The sequence below is a fragment of the Canis lupus genome, chromosome 7 (assembly GCF_003254725.2).
Source record: "Canis lupus dingo isolate Sandy chromosome 7, ASM325472v2, whole genome shotgun sequence".
Classification (NCBI taxonomy): Eukaryota; Metazoa; Chordata; class Mammalia; order Carnivora; family Canidae; genus Canis; species Canis lupus.
This window is the reverse complement of record NC_064249.1, coordinates 35762669-35787685: the sequence shown is the minus strand read 5'-3', so window position 1 is coordinate 35787685 and position 25017 is coordinate 35762669. Positions and strand designations below refer to the sequence as shown.

The following is a 25017-nucleotide window of genomic DNA, read 5'->3' as shown; positions in this document are numbered from 1 at the left end:
GCCACCACCTCACTGAGCCACCCAACACAATCACATCCACAGCACATATGACAGAGCAGCCACCCCAAGGGAATGAAGCTCAAATGGACTGAGACCTGGGAAGGGAGTCTCAACCTCCTGTGACTGTTTCAGACCAGCACAGTCAAAAAGGTTGGTGGAGCTAAACAACATAACTAAGATTTCAATTTCAACCTTTCTCAAAATTATGGAAAGAAAAACAACCTCCCTCTGAACCTAATGCCTTGTAATTCATATGTCTATCTACCATAAATGTTCACATAGGAGACACACATATATTGCAGGACCAAAGGACTACATCACTGATATTCTTGTATTAACATCAGCAATGCCTTTACAAAAATGGCTCTAGAAACTGAAGCTCTACTCTTAGACTTTCCCATACCTACTTATAGCTGCCATCTAGCACCTATGTCACCCTATCCTTCCTCCTTTCTCTGCTGAAATGCACTGGAGTCTGGAGGTGGGTTGGCTCCAAGTTGTAATGGCATATGTAGCCTTTCACCTCTAGGTGGTGACCCTACTGAGTCTGGGCCACACCAGCAGCATCTGAAAGCAGTTACTGTACCATCCATGGCCTTGCTTCAGACAAAAGCCACTGTTGTAGCTTTTCACCCTGTGGGAAGTCTCAACCAGGAAAGGCAGTAAGGAATGAGCAATGAGCCGCCAAAAGAAACTCCCAATTAGCCAGAATCCATGAGAATGGTCTGAAGGAGACCTTTGCAAGAAAAGCCTGGGAGCCTTATAGTCTGATATCGATGTTGGGGCACTTCGTCTGTGGGGTGTGTGATGCTACGGCCAAACTCCCTTTCCTCAACCTGGTAAGAGTCAGATGCCTATAAAAAGGCAAGCATCTCATTAACCCCTGAAATCCCACAAACTCAGAACAGCACCCCTTCAGAAAAGACCAGGCAGGAGTGTGAGTGAGCTCAGTGGTGACAGCAATCAAGGATCCCATAGCCCAGACCTGCAGATGCTATACAAACACTGGTGAGCAGAAGAAGAAAGAAAAAAAGGAAAAAAAAAGAAAAAAAAAAAAAAAAAAAAAAAAGGTTTCTTGCCTCCCTACCCTCCTTTCTTTCTCCAGCTTGTGAATCGAGGTTAAGACAGACCCTCCCCCACCCAATATCCGGCTATAACATCCCTGTAAGAAATGTCACACAGTGGGGAAACAAAATGATAAAAGCCCAGTACAATAACCTGAAAAAAAGCAGCTATTCAGGGATCCCTGGGTGGCACAGCGGTTTGGCGCCTGCCTTTGGCCCAGGGCGCGATCCTGGAGACCCGGGATCGAATCCCACATCGGGCTCCCGGTGCATGGAGCCTGCTTCTCCCTCTGCCTGTGTCTCTGCCTCTCTCTCTCTCACTGTGTGCCTATCATAAATAAATTTAAAAAAAAAAAAAAAAAGCAGCTATTCATTGTTTTTTAAAGACTTTATTTATTTGAAAGAGAGAGAGAGCAGGAGTGGGGGGAGATGTAGAGGGTGATGAAGAAGTAGAACAGGGAACAGGGAGCCTAACATGGAACTCGATGTGGGGCTTGATACCAGGACCCCAAGATCATGACCTGAGCCAAAGGCAGACACTTCACTGACTGAGCAACCAGGTGCCCCAAAAAGCAGCTATTAAAGTATAAGTTTCTATCAACCTGTCTAATCTTTAAAATTGTCCAATTAGTCCAACTCCAAAAAACCAATACCCACAATAAAATGTGTTGGCAAATACGAAAAAGTTATGGTGCCACTTAACATATTGCTGTCAAGAACCCAAGAGCTAATAAGTCATTTTTTTAGTCTATTGCAAAATGTGCAATATAGTTACAGCACTCTATTAATAACTATTATGCAGGGAGCCACTTTATGTGCTGCCCTCAAAATGATGAATTTACTCAGTGATGATGATGATGGCCCACGTAAAACTTTCAAACTCTGGGGCACCTGGGTGGCTCAGTGGTTGAGCATCTGCCTTTGGCTCAGGGCTTGATCCTGGGGTCCTGGGATCGAGTTCTGCATTGGGCTTCCCACAAGGAGCCTACTTCTCCCTCTGCCTAGGCCTCTCTCTCTCTCTGTGTGTGTGTGTCTTTCATGAATAAATAAAAGCTTTTAAAACACACACACACTTTCAAAACTCCCAGACACAAACAAAACAGCTGCTTCTCAGAAGGTAAGTGGCAGTGAAGGGCCAATTCCTACACCCCTGTGCAGGCCCTCGCCTGGCCCCTTCCTTCCCAAGGGACCTCAGGGAGGCTCACAGGGAGGTCCCCAACCCACCCTGGCCCCACAACTACTGCAGGATGTGGGCCGGATCCCTAGCCTTGATGAATCTCCTCGTCTGTGAAATGGGGACAGTCACCATACTCAATCGTTGGATCAAATATGATTGCACATAATGTGCTTAGAGGCAGGTGGTGGTTAGATCAACAAACGTGGTCATGGTCACCCTTAACGAGCCACTACTGGAGGAAAGCTTCCCTGCCCAGGCAATCTGCCAGGATGTCTCTTACCTTAGATCACTATCCTGTGACACATTTTGTACTGCCATGTTTGGCACATGGGTGAGGGGGCAGGGGGTGGGGGGTAAAGTCTACATGACATAAAATTTTAACCATTTTTAAGTGCACAGTTCAGTGGCATTAGGTACATCCCATGTTCATGCAATCATCACCGCCATTCATCTCTAGAACTCTTTTTCATTTTCCCAGACTAAAACTCCTTATCATTAAGTGTCAAGTCTCCAGCCCCCTCCCCCCAGACACCCCCCACAACCATCATTCCACACCATTCTGTCTCCATTAATTTGAGAACTCAGCATCATCTGTAAGTAGAGTCACACAGTATCTGTCCCTTTGGTGATTGGTTTATTTCACTCAGCATAATTTCCCCAAGGCTCATCCATGTGATAGCAGGTGTCCCAATCTTCCTTTTAATATATTAAGAAAATATTATATATATTCATATATATATATGTATTTTACCTATTTCCTTCCATGGTATCTATACCACATTTTGTCTATCCACCCATCTGCTGATGGACATTTGGGTTGCTCCCACCTCTTGGGTCTGATGAATAATGATGTCATGAATGTGGGTGTTGCACTGCTAACCTGATGTTTGATGTAGTATCATCATTTGTTAAAACTGGTATATAAAGCATCCCTTGTCATTTAACTTCTTGTAAGGGCAATGTGGTGACTCCTCTTTTTGGACACTTTATGTCTGGCAATACTGTGTAATCTCTGTTCATGATATTCCTGGAATGCCTTGCCTTCTGCAGCCTTCGCCCACCTGTTCCTACTCACTGATCAGCTTCAATCACCTCTTCTGGAACCCATCCATAGGCAGCCAGCAGAGCCATCCCTTGCAGGAGTCAGCACCTGCCCACACCCCAGGCTGGGAGGCTCAAGGGCAGCAGGGCTGCCTCTTAACCACCTTTCTATCCCAGCACCGAGTCTGGTGACCACACAGCTATACAGTAACAGCCAAAAAATATTGGCCAAGCAGATTAGCCAAGATGGACAGACACAGAGCATGAGAGAATTAGAAAATAAATATACTGGATGTTAATTGCGTGGAATGAATCCTGGGGTCAGGAGGTCATGTCTAGGTGCACCGGGGTGACTCAGTGCTTGAGCGTCTGCCTTTGGCTCAGGTCGTGATCCCGGGGTCCTGGGATTGAGTCCCACACCGGGTTCCCCACAAGGAGCCTGCTTCTCCCTCTGAAGGAAGGAGAAAGAAGAAAAGAGAAAAGAAAAGAAAAGAAGAAAAGAAAGAAAAGAAAAGAAAAGAAAAGAAAAGAAAAGAAAAGAAAAGAAAAGAGAACGAACCATCTAGAGAGGTGAGTTTTATTTTTCTCTTCTATAAAATGGCAGTTTGGATGCTAATATTTTATGAACATGTGCCAGGCAAAATACACCTATGAAGCAGTTACTCCTGTTAATGCCATTATACAAGTAAGGAAATTGAGGCAGAAGGTGGCAAGTCCCTCTCTAAGTCCACAGAGGTGGCAAATGACAGAGCCAAGATTCATACTCCATCAGTCTGGCTGCAGGAACCATGCTCTTAATTGCAAAAGTAATAACCCAGGGGTGCCTCATGGTGCAGCGGGTTGAGCATCCAACTCTTGGGTTCAGCTCAGGTCCTGATCTCAGGGTTGTGGGATTGAGCCCCACATCAGGCTCTGCACTCAGCAGGGAGTCAGCTTTTGACTCTCTCTCTCCGTCTCTCTAAAAAATAAATAAATCTTTAAAAAATAGCAAAAGTAACACAATGTTACATAACCTCTAAAGTTCCTTCCATGCTATAGTTCTAGGATTATAACATGCTAATGACTCAAAAGGATATTCTGAGGTCTCCAGGAGTGGAGGTGATGTATAACATTAAAATTTTATGATGTTCATGTAAATCAACATATTATATTGAATTTTGCCCTGTGTAAGGATTATAAAGAAAGTTTGGAAAGTTCATGATCCTTCTAAAAAGATACTTGACGCGTGCTCTAAAATAGAGCAGTGAACACTACTCTGTTTCTTTTCAGAACCAGCGGGACCCAGTCACGTCTTGGGAAAAAAAACAGCTCACTTCCTTGCTACTCTGCCCCGAAGGATTTGAAAGCAGCCCAGTGCATTTTTCCTTTCACTTCAAACTGTGACAGTTCCCAGCCTTTAAGGTTGGGGGGGGGGGGGTTCCTTTATTACTGAAGACCGTCCTCCAGCCTGGATGTGATCCGGTGTCACCACCTCACCAGATAGAGGAGGCAGTGCTGTATCAACCCTACAGATCAACCATCAGATGAAGGAAGAAATTAAATCTGAGGGCCTGGTGTCTGGGTGCCTGGCCTGGAGCTTGCCCTCTCGGTTGAGTTCTGACCAGTGAAGATACACTTCCTCCCTGGAATACCTGGGACCATTCTGAGCATCCAGCAGGTACCCCCAAATTCCGTTATTCTCCAGACCAGAACTGAACACAACCATATTAAATGGAGCAAAAACCAAGGTCTTATCAACTAAAAAGAAATTCAAGGATCTCCAAACTAGTCAATCCAGAAACACCTAGACCAGGAGCCACCCGGGCAAGGGAGCTGCATTCACATTTCATCCCTGTGGATTTCACTCTTCTAGAACAAGAGGCCACGTCAGTGGGCAGGCATCACGCCCCCCTCGCCATACCCTGCCAGCATCCCCTCCTCCATCAGTCTCTCCCCTCATCTCCCATGAGGTTTCTACTATATGAAAGGGGAATGGGGGAGATTTTTTCCCTGAAAGGCTAGAAATCCTTAGAGAATTCACAGACAAAAAAAAATTACTGTCTAGTGGGTACACAGATACTAAGTAAAGCATAAGTTCCTAATATGATGACCTTGCTCCAGGGAGATCCACACAGGCAAAACAACTGCCTAAATAAATCTTACTAGAGCCTGATGGAGCACTGGGAGCCAGAGGTTTTCCGGGTGACCCCCAGCAACCCCTGAAAGCTCTATGTCACTGTTATCTCCTCCTGACCACCATAAAGGGCTGTTAGGGAGAATCACTACTAACAAGAAACACTCCATTTTAAAAAGTAAATTAGCACAAACCACCACCACAGAAAAAGCCCACAACCAGCAACTTCCTTCACACAGGAAGCAGAGAACTTGATTAGGCATATGAAAACCATGCCTTTGTACTACATTTGCCACCCTGGCTGCAAAAATACTTGTAAAGCCATCATTAAGCGACTGGCCGCTGTCAGCCCTTCCTGTGCTTGCAGGCTGCCGAGACAGTTAGCCATCCTGCTCTGCTCAATGCCCTTTAATTGCACGGCCTGTTTTATTAGCTGCCTTGACCTCCAATAAAAGCTCAGGGGTAAACATGCCTGAAACCTGAGCTAGGATGTCTACAGTGTTCCAGCTTGTGCATTTCTTCCAGGGCTCCTGCAAGATGTGCACACACACATGCACACACATGTGCGTGCACACATACACGCACAGCCCAGCTGGTTAGAAAGACTTCTTAGAAATTCTACCAAGAGTTACCTGAGCAAATTTAGGGGGAAAGGACTACAGGAGCAACGAAGACTCCGATACCTGGGACCACAATCAACGAAAATACGTGGAGGGCATGCAGTGCTGGGTGGGGCACTCTTGGCTGTAGCGTGTGTAGTGAGCCTCCCCTGGAAGGGGTGCAGAGAACTGAGTGCAAGAATGCCAATGGAAAGTGGTACTTGGGTACGGGCACCAGAATCCTAGTGCTGCTCAAGGCCAGATGAAGTTCTATTTTTTTTTTTTAAGATTTTATTTATTTGAGGGAGAGAGAGAAAGAGAGAGCACAGAAGGAGGGTGAGAAAGAAGCAGACTGCCTGCTAAGCAGGGAGCCCTATGCGGGGCTGGATCCCAGGACCCTGAGATCATGACCTGAGCTGAAGGCAGATGCTTCACCGCCTGAACCACTCCAACACTCCTGAAGTTCTACTTTTAATATCCGGGCTCCCTGAGTTATGTTTAAATCACAATGCAAATACAAATTATTATCGTTGAAATAAGAGTGAGCAGAACATTTCACAGGACGCAGACAGGTAAAAGACAAGCTAGGTTACTTGTCAGGGAAGAAAATATGATGGATAATAAACGAGCAGACCTTGCCAACCTGGCAGTTGGCCACCTGCCAGCTCCTCACAGACCACCCTCCAAAACTACAGGAGATTATGCCCAAGTCATGGGCATGGGTATGTAAATATTGGTCTAAACAACTGTATTCATAGGAGCAGAGGGAAGAAGGGGAACAAAAGGGAGAAGAAAAGTATTAGAAAAAAATCTAGGTGTAGAATTTTTTTTAAAGAAAGACAAATAAAATGTCTGGAGTTTTGGTGTTCCTGGACTGCTACCCTGGATGAACTCCCCGCAAATTATTTCTAAATCCTGACCAGGGGGTGCCTGGGTGACTCAGTTGGTTAAGAGTCTGCCTTCAGTTCAGGTCAGGATCTCAGGGTCCTGGGATCAAACCCGTGGATGTGGGGAGGGGGTGGTGTCCCTCCCTGTTCAATGGGAAGTCTGCTTCTACCTCTGCCATTCCTCTCTCTCTCTCTTTCCCATAAATAAATCTTTTTAATAAAATAAACTAAAATAAATCCTAATCAGTATGACAGGGTTTTATTTCATGTAAAACTAACTATAAGCCATCTTTATAACTAAGGTACTATTTTTTCTCAGACATTCCTTACCAACTTGCTCTTATAAAATCGATTGTCCTTTTGTCTGCCCGAGTTTATTTCTGTGTACAAACAAAGAAGACAGTAAAGTAAACTGCTTTATTAAGAAACAGGAAGGATCCTGTCCATCAGTTTACAATCCAAATTCCAATGCAGACACATCAGGGATGACAGTGCTGGCAGTACCTCTGTTTGGATGGGCAATCCAGGAGGACAGGCCTGGCTGGTTGCAGGGGGGCGCGGGGAGTCCCACAAACATGGCAACCCTAGGAACAGCTTCAGGCTCCAGGTGTAGCCAGAAACCCATGTGAGGCCTTATGAAGATCCCTTTGGAACTAGGGAGCAAGGCCTGGGTACCATAGTCTTGGGGCTCCTCTCCGACTTCAGAGACTTGCAGAGACCACCGACTCCCACTCTCCTGGTTTACAAAAGAGGAATGAAGTGCAAGCTGGCTAGCAGGCTTGCCCAAGATCCCAGTGCTAATTAGTGCTGAGGGCAAGATGGCAAACTCTTGTCTCCTCATCTAAGGATAGTCCATTCTCTACTAAACATCTGGGATTGGGGATGTCTGGGGTGGCTCAGTGGTTGAGCGTCTGCCTTTAGCTCAGGTTATGATCCCAGGGTCCCAGGATCGAGTCCCACACTGGGTTCCCTGCAGGGAGCCTGCTTCTCCCTCTGCCTGTGTCTCTGCCTCTCTCTGTGTGTCTCTCATGAATAAATAAAATCTTTAAAAAAACAACAACAACAACAACAACAACAGTGGCGGTTGCCAGCTGTTTGCCTGATCGGCTGTTTATTTTCTGTATAACCAGTTGGTTAGAGAGCTCAACAGCTTTGGGTTGTTCTTGGTTTGTTACTCGGTTAATAAGTAAGTCTCCTATTGCTGCATGAAACCACCATTTAGATGGAGCAGGACGCAGGGAAGCAGCTATTCCAACTCCAAAGAAAGCAACCACTATAAATAAGACAGTAGTGTTTCACGGGGAAGTGTGGCTGCTCATCACTGCTAATTAAAAAATGGAATCACACCACAGACAAATCTCAAGCTCTTTAAGTTCCAAGAAAAAAAATCCTGAATTCGCAATTATAAATCTCAGATATCACTCAGCTTAGATAAAGAAGCATCAAAAGCTTATATTTGTCACCACTCATGGGGCAAAAGAGATTTTAACTTATTTGCAGTTCATTCTTTAAAAATAAAGATATTTGGGGGCGCCTGGGTGGCTCAGTCGGTAAAGCACCTGCCTCCAGCTCAGGTCGTGATGCTAGAGTCCTGGGATAGAGCCCCACATGCAGCTCCCTGCTCAGCTGGGGGAGAATCTGCTTCTCCCTCTCCCTCTGCCCCTGCGCCCCACTTGTGTGCTTTCTCTAAGAAATAAATAAAATCTTTAAAAAAATAAAAATGAAAATAAAGACATTTTGTGCATAAGAACTAGCAAAGATTTTAAAACCATGCCGTGAGTGGAGAGCTAACAAACCTTTTTCCAAGAACTTTTTGTGGCTGGCGACAGTATCGAGCTTAAACTCCATTAAGCAGAAACGATGAGTCAAAATAGCCTCCCCCTGCCCAACATGGCCTGTAACACTTAAGATATATTTAGATATAGTTCTGCTTATCAAAAGAATTCAGTCTACCCCAGAGCCTTCTGATATGTTAACCCACACACAGCAGCACAGGAATATCGACCCTTTCTGGGTAAGAGTTTCCAAGAACGCTCTGAGAGCTGAAACGTGGGCAGGAAATACCCGCTCAGTGGGGGAGGGGTCTCTATTTCCAGACTTCTCCGCAAGGTCTGGGCGGCATCGATGCGATAGGATCAGCAAAGCATAACTGCAAAGAAAACTGTCTGCGAAAGATAAAACTGGATGGGAAGGCAGATAAGCCAGATTCCTGGTGTTGCCCAGATCTGCAGCATCGCCCATGCCCTCACTGGGGGAAATCTGCTCTCCCTGCTCAGGAGTGGGAATGGGAAACACAGCGTCTGCCAAGCTCCCTGGAGGGTCTCGGAGGGGGCAGGGCTTGACGAAGGGATTTCCATCTGTGACAAGGAATCTCACTCCATATTCATGGTATCGCAACTGAAAGGAGTGGCTATTTTTGTCAACTGAGCTCTCACAAATTTTCTGTGGAGTCACCCTATAAAGGAATAAATAAGCGCTTTATTTGCTGGAAGGCGAAGAAATGGAAAAGGAGAGGAGTTCACTGGCTCCGTTTTCTCTGCTGCTTTTGCGTTTTGCTGTGAGACCACTGATGAGGGAGGGAGGGAGGGAGGGAGGGAGGGAGGGATGGATGAGGGAGGGAGGGAGGGAGGGAGGGAGGGATGGAGGGAGGGAGGGACGAAGAGGGAGGGAAGAAGGGGAGAGGGAGGGAGCTTTCATAAAATTTACCTTCCCAGGGAAAGCCACTGGAATAGACAGAAAGTGAAGGTTGGACATTACCTGGCAGGTTTCACTGACCCTCCTACCACTGCCACCAGTGCAAGGAGGAGTTCAGACAGGCTGCGCCCAAGGTCACAGGACCAGGTTCAGACAGACTGTGCCCAAGGTCACACACTTAGTGATGTAACCCAATTTGGCACCTAGGTTTGTGGACCCCAGGTCTTCCTTTTTAAGGTCATAAGCGCCTCAAAAATGGATCTCTTACCCTCTTAGTGCCGTCAACAACTCAAGTGCTGCCTCTCTACCCACTCCTGGACATGCTGTCACTGCCCACCTTTCTCGGGGCACCAGACACTCTTCTAACAGAGATCCCCAGCCACCTCCCATTCACTGAATCAGGGAAACCTCCATCATCACCTCCTTGATCTCTCCAAGGTATCTGACCGTTGTCTCCCTCTGAAGCTTGCTTCTCTCTCATCCCATGACTCTACTGTCTCTGATTTTCTTCCCCTTCTTCTGGCTTCTCCCTGACTTCTCTTCTGGTTCCTCAGAGTGCCCATGCCTTCAATGTCCCTGAGTCCCACAGCTCCATGCTCTCTTGCCACGCACAGCCTCACCATCTGGGGAGAGCTCACCCTCTGGGGATGCCACCACACTCACCACCAACATCTTGAAGACCCATGTCTCCAGCTCAGAATCCCATTGGGACCCCCTAGAACATTCTGCTTCAAGCTCTACAGAGCCCAAACCAATTTTACTATCCACAACCTTCCTCGTAAATCAGACCCACAATAACAAAAACCCTATCTGCTCCTGTACCCTCCATCTCAATTAATGGCAGCAGCTCCTCACCCTTGTCCCGGCCAGAAATCAGGGAGAGCCCTAATCTTCCTCCTCTCCCTCTACCCCATATTCCCATGAATTCCAGCCCCTGTGGGTTTTCTATGTACAACATCTATGTGGTCCAAGCTGCCTCTCCATTGCCACTGCCACCGTCTTAGCATCCTCCATCACCCAGGCCATGGCGAGGGGCCTCCTTGTGGGCTCCCCGATGCTGCCCTCAGCCACTTGTGGGCTCCCCAATGCTGCCCTCAGCCTATCTTCCCTCATTGTCAGAGTAACCTTTCATAAATAGATATCTGGTCACCTCATTCTCTTCCCAAATGTCCATCAACAGTCACCCAAGGCTTATAGGGTAAAATCAGACTCTTCAGCTGCAAGGCCATTCATCCTCTCCCTGCTGCCTTTCCAGCATGTTCCTCACCTATGCACATGCTGTGCTATGGTAACAATGCACCCCTGCAGTCCCCCAAAGGGTATGACTGAGCACGCATAACCTCCTTGTGCCTTGTGTCTGCCTTTCTAACTGCCTGGATGTCAGTGCTGCCCTGCATTCAATGAGCCAGACTCCCATCCACCTGCCAAAGGCAGCTCTATCCTCCCCTCTGCTCCCTGCCAACTCACATGGCCTGTGGTCCAGCACTTACTATACTGCTCTCTAACTCTGGCTCCTTGCCTGTCTCTCAACCAGACTGAGAGCTGCTCTCAGACAGGAATTTTCATCGTTTTGGTACCTTGGTTATAATGTGGGAGAGCAGTGTAATTGATACATAAGCAGGAATCCAAAATGCTTAATGGGCATAGGAATATGAAAGCAAAGACAATAAATATTAACAAATCCAGTCAGCAGCATATTTTAGAAATACATTTTGACCAAATAGAGTTTATTATGGGAATGCAAGGATGGTTCATTATTAGGAAAACAATAATAATAATTAACAGTACTAACAGATCCAAGGAGAAAAATCATGTGATCATCTCCCTAACAACTGAGAAAGTATTTGGCAAAATAGAACATTCATTCTTGATTAAAAACACTAAATAAAATAGGAATTGATGGATACTTCCTCAATTTGTAATACTATATGTACATCTCAGTCCAAAAACCAACATCTTACTTAATGGGAAAAACTATACACATGCCCACTGTATCACATTCATTTAACACTGTATCGGGGCATTAATCAATGTAACAGAGAAAACCATTAAAGGAATAAAAACAGCAAAGGAAGAGAGTAATGATATATCTACTTGTATAAGATATATTCTCTTGAAAATCCGGGGCACCTGGGTGGCTCAGTGGTTGAGAGTCGGCCTTTGGTTCAGGTCATGATTCCAGGGTCCTAGGATCGAGTTCCGCATCAGGCTCCCTTCAGGGAGCCTGCTTCTCCCTCTGCCTATGTCTCTGCCTCTCTCTGTGTCTCTCATGAATAAATAAATAAAATCTTTGGGCAGCCCGGGCGGCCTAGCGGTTTAGTGTTGCCTTCAGCCCAGGGTGTGATCCTGGAGACTCGGGACTGAGTCCCACGTCAGGCTCCCTGCATGGAGCCTGCTTCTCCCTCTGCCTGTGTCTCTGCCTCTCTCTCTCTCTCTCTCTCTGTGCCTGTCATGAATAAATAAATAAATCTTTTTTAAAAATCTTTAAAAAAATTTCTTTTGAAAATCCAAGAGTATTGATTTTAAAACTAATGAACACATAGAGTTTAATAAGTAGGAAATGAAGTTAATTTACAAATCAATACCCTTCTTATGCACAATTATCAGTTAGAAGATTAAGGTGAAGAGCTCATTTATAATAGCAACAAAAGATATGAGAGTAAATTTAACAAGAAATGCACAAAGTCTATAGGAGAAAAGCCTTAAAACTTGCTGAAAAGTAGACTTGTTCAAACAGAAAATATATTCCATGTTCTTGGGAAAGATTCAACATCATAAAGACAGCAAATATCCCCCAGATTAATATATTAATTTAACATGGTCCCAATTAAAAGACTTATTTTCTGGAATTAGGCAAGTTGATTCTAAAGTTCATGTGGGAAAGAAGGAGGACTAACCAGGAAACTCCCAGAAAGGAGACACACTATTTGGGAGAGGGAGGGATAGCCCTACCAAATATTAAAACATATTACAAAGATTCTGTATTTAAAATAGCATGGGGGCCTGTGTGGCTCAGCTGGTTGGGCATCCAACTTGGTTTTGTCTCAGGTCATGATTTCATGGTGGTGGGATCGAGCCCCACTCAGGTTCCCCACTCAGCACAGAGTCTGCTTCAGAGTCTCTCTCCCTCCCCCTCCTCCTTCCCTCCCCCATGTGCACACACACACTCTCTCTCTCTAAAGCAAATAAAAATCTAAAAATATAAATAAAATAAAGTAAAATAGCATGGAACTGGCACACGAAGAGACAGATACACAGCACATAGCAGAAGATACAGCGACAGACCCAAGTCCACCTGAAAAGTTGGTTTATGATAATGATAGTATCTCAGATCAGTGGGGGGAATATGGATGATGAATGTTTGAACTGGTGACAACTGGATAGACATTTAGAAGATGATAAACTCGATGTGTACCTTTCATTATATACCAAAGTGACTTCCCAGTGGATCAGACCTCTAAATATTTAAAAGGAAACCACAGAAATACTCAAAGAAAACATAAGCGAATTCCTTTGAAACCTGAAAGTGATAGCCTTTGTAATCATAACTTGAAATCCAACTTCCTTAGATGGGTTCTGGAGCTCATTTATTATTTTTTTAAAGATTTTATTTATTAAAAAAAAAGATTTTATTTATTTATTCACGAGAGAGAGAGAGAGAGAGAGAGAGAGAGAGAGGCAGAGACACAGGCAGAGGGAGAAGCAGGCTCCATGCAGGGAGCCCAATGTGGGACTCGATCCTGGGCCCCCAGGATCACGCCCTGGGCTGAAGGCGGCGCTAAACCTCTGAGCCACTGGGGCTGCCCATGATTCACTATTTTGATAAGCACTTTTTTAAAGTAAGTTCCAAACCCAGCGTGGAGCCCAACACGGGGCTTGAACTCAGGACCCCAAGATCAAGACCTGAGCCAAGATCAGGGGTTGGATGCTTAACTGGCTTAGCCACCCAGGTGCCCCTTGATAAAACATTCTTAAAGTAATTTAGGAATAGAGGTTTATTCCCTGTCCTTTGGCACCTACACAAATACACTCTACAAGATTTCAGACTGGCGCATTAAGTATGAAAGATCAGCGGGAACCCACCGAAACCTTGCTTCTTTGCCACAATAAGACCACAGAGGAGGTTTAAAAAAAAAAAAAGAGGTAAAGAAAAGATGTTATGGTCAGCACGTGATTCAAGAGAGTCAAAAGGAAATCAGTTTATTCTCCTGAAAACAGACCATGAGCCCTGAAAGAAGCCAGCAACCTGCCATGGGCAGAACAGAGCTGAAGTCTGGCAGCCCTTGGGCCGCGGTGCTGAGACATCCCCCTGAAGAACTCTCCCCCCTAGGAGGCCAGTGCAGGGTGCCCCCGACAGGGTTTTCAAGAAAGGGCAGGCAACAGAGAGTCTCAAGTGAGCGAAGAGAAATATGCGGAAGTTCCTTTCCCCGCTGCATTACATTCCAGCCAAGAAAATTACTCAGTTCACAATCCTGACAACCCCATATATTTTTCCCACCACCCCCTGAAAAGTGATGCTACCGTCTGTGAGCCCAGGAAAAACAATCGTAACTCTCCTCTCCCTCTCTCTCTCTCTCTCTAAGGTCCGGGGGGGGGGGGGGGGGGGGGTCTCCGACTCAGCCAGTTATCCTAACAGTGACTCTCAAGGGACTCGACGGGGAAGCTCCCTTGGATTTCTCTGTACCTTGCATCTTTACTCATGCTTCCTTTTTGTGACCTGAACCACATAAATCACTTGAATTCCAGAGTAAAGAAATTGGATTCATCTTTACTTTGCTATAGGAGATCTGATGTACGGGGAGGAGGAGGCATGGCTGAGTACAGTGCCTAGCACATCCTCAGGCCAATAATTTGCTAGCCGTTTATAATCATCATCATTACCATCACCATTAGGATTACTTGATGAATGGCACGATCTGTGATATGCCAAAGAGCAACTCATGTTGCCTAAATTTTATTGACTTAATCGTTCCAAATGCTGACAAATTACTAGCCTCAGTCATTTAAAAATCACATTTCTAATGCAATAATCCTATCTGCGATGAGTGTGGAAGACATTACTACAGCCCAGGGATTTTTACAAAGTGAATTAAGTCACTATAAAAACTGACCGTGTTGGTTCACAATTAAAAGTCTGGTGGAATGAAATGCCATTACCCAGAGCTTGCTAAGCCCGAAGGAAGAGATTACCACTCACGTGGCTCTACTGGGAATGTTTTTAGAATCCCTAAAATGTTTCAGAAGTGTTCTCATTACTGATATTATCTATCAGCTGATTTTGTATCGAAAATATTTCTGAAGTGGGAAAGATTCAAATAACGTTTTCTGAAAATAGCCATGTGCTCTTAAAAAGATTTCAGGTTAAGGGATCCCTGGGTGGCGCAGTGGTTTGGCGCCTGCCTTTGGCCCAGGGCACGATCCTGGAGACCCAGGATCGAATCCCACGTCAGGTTCCCGGTGCATGAAGCCTGCTTCTCCCTCTGCCTGTGTCTCTGCCTCTCTCTCTCTGTGTCTATCATGAATAAATAAATAAAATCTTAAAAAAAAAAAAAAAAAGATTTCAGGTTAAAAAAAAAAGATTCCTGGTAAACTTCTCTCTTAATTAGTATGTATTTAAAATGCAACATGTATTGTATCTGTAATGAATCATACCATGCATGGCTTCTAGAGGAATCTCTACATGGAGTTATTTTTTCATACCTGTCTTGGAGCTGGGAAAAATACAGAAATACACACACAGACACACACATACACACACACACACACACACACACATATATTCCCCAAGTCTAGACTTACTTGGGCTCTGGCTATTTAGAGTCTACGTTTGGTGTTTTTAAACCCCTATGACACATTCCTTTCTTTCATCTCTCTAATTCCTGGCCACCCTCTCAGTATGTCTGGCTAATCTTCCTGATATTTCTGGGGCATAAATGGTCCCAGAATACTTGACTGAGAGAAAATCAGATAGGAATGTTGTTGTGAACATTTTTTTTTTTTACAAAAAAGATTTTCTTTTATTGATATGGAAACGAACAGATGCCTGATACCCTTTTGCCAACCCGAAACATTTCTGCTTGCTCCAGGGAATTCTTTGGGGCTGATGTTTCCTAGAGTTCCCACTGTCAATTCAAAAGTTGTGTCTCAGTTACCAGAATGATCTAGGATTGCTCAAAGGTGGGAGATTCATTCCTTGGCCCTTATTTCTGCTTGGTGCCTTGATTGTGCATAAAATGGGAAAGACACTCGTGCCAGTGGATATGAAATGGTTTTAGATTTACACACTGGAACGCTACAATGGGCAAAAGGACTGTTTTTACTGCAAATCCCCACACTTCACAAATCCACATTCTTTCATCTGACCCCTTCTACTTACCAGCCCTAGAAAAAGACATGATATAAACCCAGTAAGTACCTTTTTACTGACTGAGGTAATAAAAGTCAATCCAAATGTTTTACAATCCGCCACCAGGCACAGATCTTTACGCACCCAGGTAAGTTGTTATTTGAAGGGACAAATCCAGAGCATCGTCAACAGTTGCGTGAGCTCACAGTTGCCATTTCTACACCCCAGAGTCTTTTGTATTCCTAAATCTGCCTCTCTCCAGAAACCTCACACTCAGTGCATGGGAAACCAAACCCATTATCAGCCTTCTCTCTGGGAAACTCCCAAATCCGGATCTCCTCTTGTCTCCTGCCTCAGTTAACACCATCCCTACCCACAGAGTTAGTTACCTGAGCTAGAAACCTCCAAGTCCTGTTGCCTTCTGCCCTGATGCCTTATTCTCCTGGGACACGGGACTCCCAGGAATGCTCAGAATAGGGTGGTCACTCCTCAGGCCATCAGAGCCACTGTCTAAATGCTGGGATGGGCCAGACGCCCTCAGTGGGCTCGCCAGAACTTCAGCTCCCCCCTTAACCAACTGTCCCCGAGATAAAACCGGGAGGATTCAAGGGGGCTTGCTATCTACCCATGAGTGCAGAGTGAGAACTCCTATGGCTGTACATTTGGAAAATGTACTGATGAAATGAGAAACTGAAAGTGGATAATCTTTCATAAAAAAAAAAAAAAAAACAAACCTGTAACTACATAAAACATAAATCCAACAGTATCTGGGCTAATTAATAATCGTCAACCCCCATATCTTTCTCCAAAGAAAGTCATAAATATGGACAAAAGCTGATTTACTCAATGTCACTAAATAAATTAGTGGTGGAGAAAGAACTAAAACCAAATCCAGCCTAAAACAGTAAGATTCTTGAATGTGCTATTCTGCCTCTGACTTCTAAATGTCCACCTAGGAGACTTTTAATACCACCTAGTAGAGTTTAATATTCTGTTTAAGAAAATATTCCCCAAATACAATTAAGCGTCATAAGTGAATTACAATGATCGTTTTTGCTAATTATCCCTCAAAAACATGCCTTTATCTTCTAGACTCTTACTCTCCAGGGCAAATTGCATGTTGGAGGCACAATGACATCTCTTAGGCTAATGAAACTTAACTCTTTTGGTGCCTGAGAGCCTACAGAGGTTCACAGTTTGCTCATAAATCCAGCCCTGGGAAGAAGGCAGGCCTTCTTCATGGGCCTCCATCCATCCACGGGCCTCCATCCATCATGCTCAAGAGAACACAGCATTTGTTGCCTTAAAATATAGCAGGCTTGAAAACTGGAATGGAAATTGTACCTCAACTGAGGGTACTGGTGCTTTAAAAATAAAGAAAAGGCTGAACTTTTATTAATTATTATTATTATTATTATTATTATTATTATTATTATTCCCAGAGATACGCAGAAGATTTGTAGTTAAAACTGAGGCCCCCTACCTCATGACTAACAATGAGGCAATCCAGGTATTGTTGTTTCTGGCTAAGTCTTGTGCAGTCCCTGTACCAAATGTCATGTTTCATTTTTTTATGCTACATCCCATATAAAACTCCAGGCAACTGCGGCACTGTGTGATATTCCTGTGTGACTCTCCTACAGACATGCCTGGGTCACTGTAAGCTGGTGCAGAGCACTGAGCTTCATTGTCGACGATGGGTTCCCCAGGGTCCCGTTAATTTCATCATGTAAATACAATTGGCAAATATATTGACCTGCCTCCTGTAACACTGGGAATGGATGGTCCTGGTGCTTCCAACAAAATCCAAAATCAATTTTGTCACCAGAGTCCACAACATAGGATAGATGCATTTGAATTTGGACATTTGTTTCTTCTTCCTCTAGGCTTCCTTCCTTTCCTCTATTTGTATGAAAAGAGTAGATTTTGATTGACCTTTGCACATAGCAGCACTCAGCAACCCAAATAAGCTATTCCTAGAACAGGCTCTTGAGAATGTTCTAGAATGTTTTGGTAGGCTGCAACTTACTAGGATTACCACCTAGCAGATGGTGCCATGCGTTCTGGACCCCTTGAAGAACCAAGGTTTTTCAAGATTTGTCAGGTGGTCTAGTCTGGTTGTTCCATCTCACAGCACCCCACACTCTTCCTCTGTAGGACTTAGGGCACATGGGAGCAAATTCTGAATTGTGCGTTTTGCGGTCAATGTCTGTATCCTCCGTTAGAATACACGCTCCGTGTGGACAAGGACTGTAGGTACCTGTTATTTCATTGCTGTGCCTAACACAGTGCCCTGACTGTGGTGGGAAATCAGAGACTATTGATAAACGATCAAAAGAGTAAATAAATGTGTGAGTGAAACAGTGTTAAATTGGAGGATACTGAATGCAAGTATAAAATAAGCTTTTATATTCCCTGAGATTGTTCTCGGAGAGCCGGGGCAGATTTATCACCAAACTGCAGAAATGGCATACCGACAACAATCCACAAGTTAATTATTCTTGAGATAAATTCGGAATTCATAAAACCAATTCTCTGGGTGGTAATTCTCTGGGTGTAAAATTTTACAACCTCTGTGGGTATTTGTGTAATTTAACCCTTGCAATATGAAAACATTGACGTGTGTGAATTTAGATAAGCAGACGAGGCAAGCAGGTGCAGTTACCGCTAAATTTCACGACTGAAAATCACAGCATTTCATTTCAAAAGGCACAGGAATATAAATCCGAAAATGCCACTGAGCGGTGTCAGAAATCCCCACAGCTATGCGCTCTGTTTTCTGGATATTTCTCTCTAACCACTGATAAAAACTCTTTGAAGTGGAAGAGTAAATATTATCACTTGATAGTACTTGGGCCCAACAGTGCAAACACAATTGCATTGTGTTACACTCTGGGGTCTCATGAACACACCACGCCGAGGCAGCGTTGCCATGGAGGAGCCGCCGCGGCCGCTGCGCGCTGTGCCCGGGGCGCGGGAGGGGCGCTGGAGCCGGCCGCGGGGCAGCCCCGCTCCCAGGCGCGCCCACCCCAACCCTCCTCAGCCACACACGCGGAATGCTAGGGGGGAAATGCTGGCGCTCGAGTCGGAGTCTCTGTTTCCGTCATCCTGGGAACGAAGGCCCCCGAACAGGCGAAGGGAAACGCCACCCCTAAGTATCAGCTCGCCTGTCCTCGTCCCACGGGTATTCGCAGAAGGAGCGCGGGGCGGTGGGGAGGAGAGTCGAAGGCCCGGCCAGCAGTGCGCGCGCGAGGCAGGGAGGGGGCCCCCAGCGCGGGTGCCCAGCGTCCCCCGGCGCACGGCAGGGGCTGGGTCTCGGGGGACGGAGCACCCCCCGCTCCGGGCCGACGGCAGGTGGCCGGGGGCGGGGAGCACGACGCGCTCGCTGTCCCGAGCGGAGCGGAGCGCGGCCGCACCAAAGCGCGGCGCACACCCAGTGGGCGGAGAGGCCCCCGCGCACCTCCCCGCTGCGTGCCCCCGGGGCGCGCGCTCGCCGCCACCCCCACCCCCACCCCGCCCCCGGGGTCCGGGGGCCCAGCCGCCCCCGCCCGCCCCCGCGTGGCCTCACCTTGCCGGGGAAGGGCCCCGGGAGGAGCAGCTTCAGCGCCTGCCTCTTCAGCTCCACCAGGCGGGCGTTGCAGTTCTCGCACCAGACGCCGCGGTCCGAGCCGGGGGAGGAGCCGCCGCCGCTGCCGGAGCCCGGGGAGCCGGTGCCGAAGCCCGGCGAGCCGCCCAGGGAGCCCGGCGAGCTGGTGCCGATGCCCGGGGAGGCGGGGCCCGGGGAGCCCGTGAAGGAGCCGGGGGACGAGGTGCCCGAGCCGGGAGACGGGGTCCCCGACGAGCCGAGCGCCGAGCCCGCGCCCTCGGGGGTGGGCCGGCTGCCGGCGCGCGACTCCTCGTACGCTTTCCGGTACCAGCTCTCGGGGGAGAAGGGCGCCGCGGGCTTGGTGGGCGAGCAGACCTCGTTCACCTGCGGGGTAGACGTGCAGAGTCAGGGGCCGTGGGGCGCCCGCGCCCCCGCGCCCCCAGGGCCCGGCCGAGCGCCACGGCCGCGCGCCCCGGACCCTCCGAGCCCTGCGGCGGAAGGTGCCTCCGTCTGTCCCGCTCACCGTCCCCGCCGCTCGGGTGCCCCTGCGCGGCTTCCCCGGCGCCGGCGCACTCCTCCTCGGGTCCGGAGGGGAGGGCTGGCTCGGGGGCTTCCCGCGGGTCCTGCGAGGGGGAACCCATACAGTCACCCATCCCGGGAAAAGCCCCGGTTCGAGATCCTGGAAGACGCTATGCCGCGGGCTGAGGGTGGGGGAGCATCTGGGTTTTTATTCATCTGGGGTGCAGCCCTGCGGATCCTGAAGGTACATGGAAGGAGCTCCAGGCTCCGGGGAAATGATCGCGAGGAACCGCAGAGAATTCGTGCACACCCTCCCCCTGGTCGGCTTAACTCTGCCTGGAAGTGCACGAATGCTGCAAAAGTTAGGGGTGCGGGGACCGCCAGGATCGCGGGGACTGAGAAAATCCTGGGGGCCCGGCGAGCGTGCGGGCGTCCTCGCGGGCGGACCCGCCTCCGTGCACGCACGCCCAGCCCGCCCGGCGGAGGCGCCCCTGCGGCGGCGGGAGAGCCCGGGGCCGCCCCGTGGAGCCGCCCGCCGCGGGGAAAGGGGCCCCCGGGTCGAGGAGGGCGCCGGGAACGCGCCTCCGCATTGTACCCGTCACAACTTACCCCGTATTTCTTGCCCCTGCTGGAGACCGCCAGCCTCTCTTTATTCCCAGCTACCGAATTCATGGTGGCTTTTCCAGCGGAGAGGGTCTAAATGTTCCACCAACGCTACATCCAGAAGGTCTTCCAACCCAGAAGGGTCCCCCCGTGGTCGGGGGCCGCCTCTTGGCCCTCAAGTCAAGATTTCTTAATTGGGGGGGTGGGGGGGCGAGAGAATCGAAGCAAATGGAGCCCAGAAGTAATAGCACTAATTTGCAGAACGGGTTGGAGTGGCTGGTTTATTCTCCTCCTCAAATAATGCTCTTCCCCATCCTCTTCGGCCTCCTCCAGTCGCGCGTTTTCTTCTCACGGTCACATCCGGATCATTGGCATTTCCCCCCCGGCCAAGTGCGCGAGGGAAGCGAGGAGGGCGGCCGGGCACACGCGGCTGCAGGGACGGTGGGCGAGCCCCGCGCCGCGCCCCGGCCGGCGACCGGCGGCGGGAACTTGTCTCCTCCACGGAGCTCGGTAACTGAGTTCAAAGAAATTCTCCCAAAATATAAAGATCCAGGCTCGGGGAGGAGCCTCGGCGCGTGGCGGAGCCAATATCCGCCAGCCCGCTCGGCCTGACAGTTGCGCGAGGGCAGGGAGAGGCGGCTCGGCGTGGCCCGGGCGCCGCCGCGGTCAGTGCGCGCGTGTGCGCCCGGGCGCAGCGCGGAGCCTCGGGAACCGCCGCCCCGCCGCCCGGGAGCCCGCCGCCCGCCCGCCGCCGCCGCCGCCGCCGCGCCGCCCCGGATCCATTTTATGCGGCGGCGCGCCCGCCTGACAGCGCGAGGCGAGCGCCGGGGGGGCGGGGGCAGGTCGTAAATCTCGCCCCTCGCGGGGAAGTTCCTGGAGAGCGGCCGGCGGCCGGGGCCCTAATGAGACGCCGCTGCGCGCGCCTGGCGCCGAGGGGCAGCGCCGAGCCCGAGGGCTGCACAGAAATGGGCCCGGGCCTCCCCGCCCCCAAGTGCTTTCTCTTCCTGGCAAGGCTTGCAGTTCTGCCTTTGAAACGCCGTGTGAAAAAGGGACTGAGTCACAAACAAGTCCGCAAACATGCCGGGTCCTCCCCCCCGCCCTTTGTTCTCCGAGACCTGCCCTGCAAACCTTCTCGGGATCGCCCTGCCAAGCCCCGGGCCGGCCAGCGGGCTCCCCCGCCCAGCCCACCGCCGGAGGACCGGGGACCTTCGCGGGCGCCCCCTCCCCGGGCGGCGCGCCCCGATCTGCGACGTGCCGGGCCGCCCAGGGCTGGCCCAGGTGAGCGAGCCCGGGATCGCGCGAGCCGCCGCCGCGCGGGGGACACTGAGGGATCCGCCGGGTGCGCTCGCACCGCGGGCCCGGAGAGGGGCGTGTGCGGGCCGACCTCGCCGCGCCGCGCCCCGGGCGCCCCCCTCGGCTGCCCGCCTTCCCTTCCGTCCCGCGCCTGGACCCGCGGAGCCCCGGAGCCCCCCAGCCGCCGCCCCCCGCGCGGCGCCGGAGAGCGCAGGAAACCGGCATCTGCCAGGCTCCACACGTGGCTGCTCCGGGGTGTCATTTTTCATTTCCCGGGAGGACATTTCTCCCGGTGAGCCGGCAGGTCTGTTTTGTGGTGACCTTTAATTAACACCCCGAGAGACGCCTGGAGGAGGACCGGCCCAGCGCGGGGTCACGTGGGGTGTAATGGCATCTCCGCTCCCGGAGACACCGGCCTGGGGGTGGGCGAGGGCTCCAAGGCCGGTAGGGGCTTTCCAGGGGCTCGCCTCCTTCTGCGATACGGAGGGGGCGGAAGACACCCTTCTGGGGGCGCTGAAGCCCCGGGGCGACGCCCCTCCCGCCCAGCTCCGGGGGATTGTTCCGCGCCCCCCTCTCGCGGCCGCCCACCCGCCGCAGCCCGGGCATGGGAAGATCTCAGCCGCCAGAGCGAGGTAAGAGGTCAAAATGAAGATGTCGAGAACAGTGTGGAAGTTTCCATTACGTTCCTGCTTCCAATTTAAAAGCGATCACATCGAGAGAGAGGACCTCGGGGGGCAGGTACGCCTCCAGGCGGCCCACGGCAGCTGCGGCCACATCTGTATTCAGCTGAGCTGCGGAGGAAACGGCCTGTCCTCTCGCGCCGCGCCGCGGAACAGCAGCGAGCGGCCCGGAGAGAGGGACCAGCCGGAGGGGCCCGGGGGGGCGGGGCGGGGCCGGGCCGGGCCGGGCCGGGGGGCGGGGGGAGTCGAGGGAGAGCTGCTGCGGCGCTGCGACATCCACCTTGGAGACGCCCGAGACCAGAGCTGGTCTGATTCGCATCCCCGAGGAGCTGGGTCCCCAAAGTGTGTTTGGTGAGCTCCGAGCGCCCTCTGTTGATAACGGTTTACAACCGGGGCCCCCGCAGGAGAGTTCGGTTCGAGGCTTTTAAAGATGGACGGAACATTCACGTACAGTGCAAGGCACACATCTTTCAAAAAAAGAAAGTGTACAGTTCTGTGAATTTTGCTAAATATATGCTCCCGGGCACCTGGATGGCTCAGGGCTGAGCGTCCGCCTTTGGCTCAGGTCGTGATCCTGGGGTCCTGGGATGGCGTCCTTTCTCTCCCTCTGCCTATGTCTCTGCCTCTCTCTGTGTGTCGCTCATAAATAAATAAAATCTTTAATTAATTAATTAACTCCCATGCAATCCACTCCCTCAATCAGGTATAGATTTCTGTTAGTCCACAAAGCTCTCTCCTGCCTTTCCTCCAGCGTCCCACCCCTGAGGCACAGCCACTGCTCTGATTTCCATCACCATGGATTCCTTTTGCCTGATCTTGAACTTTTTATTCATAGAATCCAGGCGGTATGCGTTCTTTTGTGTTTGGCTTCTGTCACTTAGTGCAAAGTTTTTGAGCTTCATGAGGTTGGGTCCAGGTCTGTGATCTGCCTGTACCGTTTTTCAGGGCTTGTCTCTCCTGCCCTCTCTTTGTTAGCTGAATTTTTTTTATTTTTTTAGGATTTTTTTTTTTTTTTGAGAGAAAAAGAGAGAGTGAGAGAGCATGAGCAGAGGGAGGAGCAGAGGAAGAGGAAGAAGCAGGCTCCAGAGGTGGGGCTCCATCCCAAGACCCTGCATCATGACCTCAGCCCAAGGCAGATAGTTAACCTACTTAGCTACACAGCCCCCCCCCTTAACTGAATATTTTTTTAGTGTTCCACTTCCATCTCCCTACTGGCCTTTTAGCTCTAATGATTATAATGTGCCTCTTTAATTTATCACGGGCCACTTAGAGTTAACATTTGTGCCACTTGACCTAAAATGTAAGAAATTTGCAAGAGCAAATTCCATTTCACCTCCCTCTTTTGTGCTATGTTGATCAATTTTATATCTACATACATCATAAAACCCACAATACAATCTTACCAATTTTATTTTAAACAACCTGTTGTCTTTTAGTGAAACTAGGAAATTTTAAATTTAGTTTTTCCTCTGTGCCCAGTTTTGCCATTTCTGGGACTCTTCATTTTTTTTCCTCTAGGGCCAACATTCTAACTGGGTCATTTCCCTTCTGACGGAAGGACTTCTTTTAGAGCATATCTTGTACTGAGGGTCTCCTGGCAACAAATTCTCTCAGCTTGCACTTATCTGAAAATATCTTTGTTTCATATTTTGTGTTTGAAGAACAGTTTAGCTGGATGTAGAATTCTAGGTTGACAGTTCTATTTCTTCCAGCCCTTTAAAGATGTCAATCATTATCTTCTGGTCTTTTTTACTTTAAAATTTTTTTCCTTTTTTTTTTTTTAATTCTTTCATTCATTCATTTTTAAAGAGAGAGAGAGAGCAAGTGGGGAGGGGCAGAGGGAGAGGGAGAGAGAATCCTAAGCAGACTCTCTTGATCTCAGGACTCAGACCATCACCTGAGCCAAAATCAAGAGTTGGACGTTTAACTGACTGAGCTATCCAGGCACCCCTGCCTTTTTTGTTTCTGATTGGAGATCAACAGTAATGCCATAGGAATTCCCTGTGTGTAATATGTCCTTTTTTTCTGGATCCTCTGAAGATTTTCCCTTTACCGTTAATTTTCAACAATTTGCTTATAGTGCTTCTAGATGTGCTTCTCTCTGTAGTAATCCTGCTTGAGGTTTGCTGAATTTCTAGGACCTATAAGTTAATCTAGAAGTTTTTCACCAAATTGGGGAGCCCTTCAGCTATTTTTTATTCAGATTACTTTCGGCCCATTCTCTCTTTCCTCTCCCTCTGGGAGTCCAATTACATGTATATTATTGCACTACTTGAATCATCTCAGAAGTTACTAAGGTGGTTCTATTTATTAACATTATCCTTACCCTTCAGTTCTTCAAACTGGATAATTTGTCAATCCTTTATTAAGTTTCCCCAAGCATTGCTTCTGCTACCTCCACTCTCTGTTAAGACT

The 25017-nt window shown here is 48.9% G+C and overlaps 1 protein-coding gene across 1 annotated transcript in view; it reads right to left on the bottom strand.

Annotated features, from left to right (window-relative positions):
- KIF26B (kinesin family member 26B) overlaps window positions 1-21165 on the bottom strand; it is a 441618-nt gene extending 420453 nt beyond the window's left edge. The window contains 2 exon segments of the mRNA XM_049112437.1: window positions 19490-19891; window positions 20636-21165. Of these exon segments, the coding sequence (XP_048968394.1) occupies window positions 19490-19891; window positions 20636-20698 (465 nt within the window). The 5' untranslated portion in view covers window positions 20699-21165.
- Between the last annotated feature and the right edge of the window lie 3852 nt (window positions 21166-25017).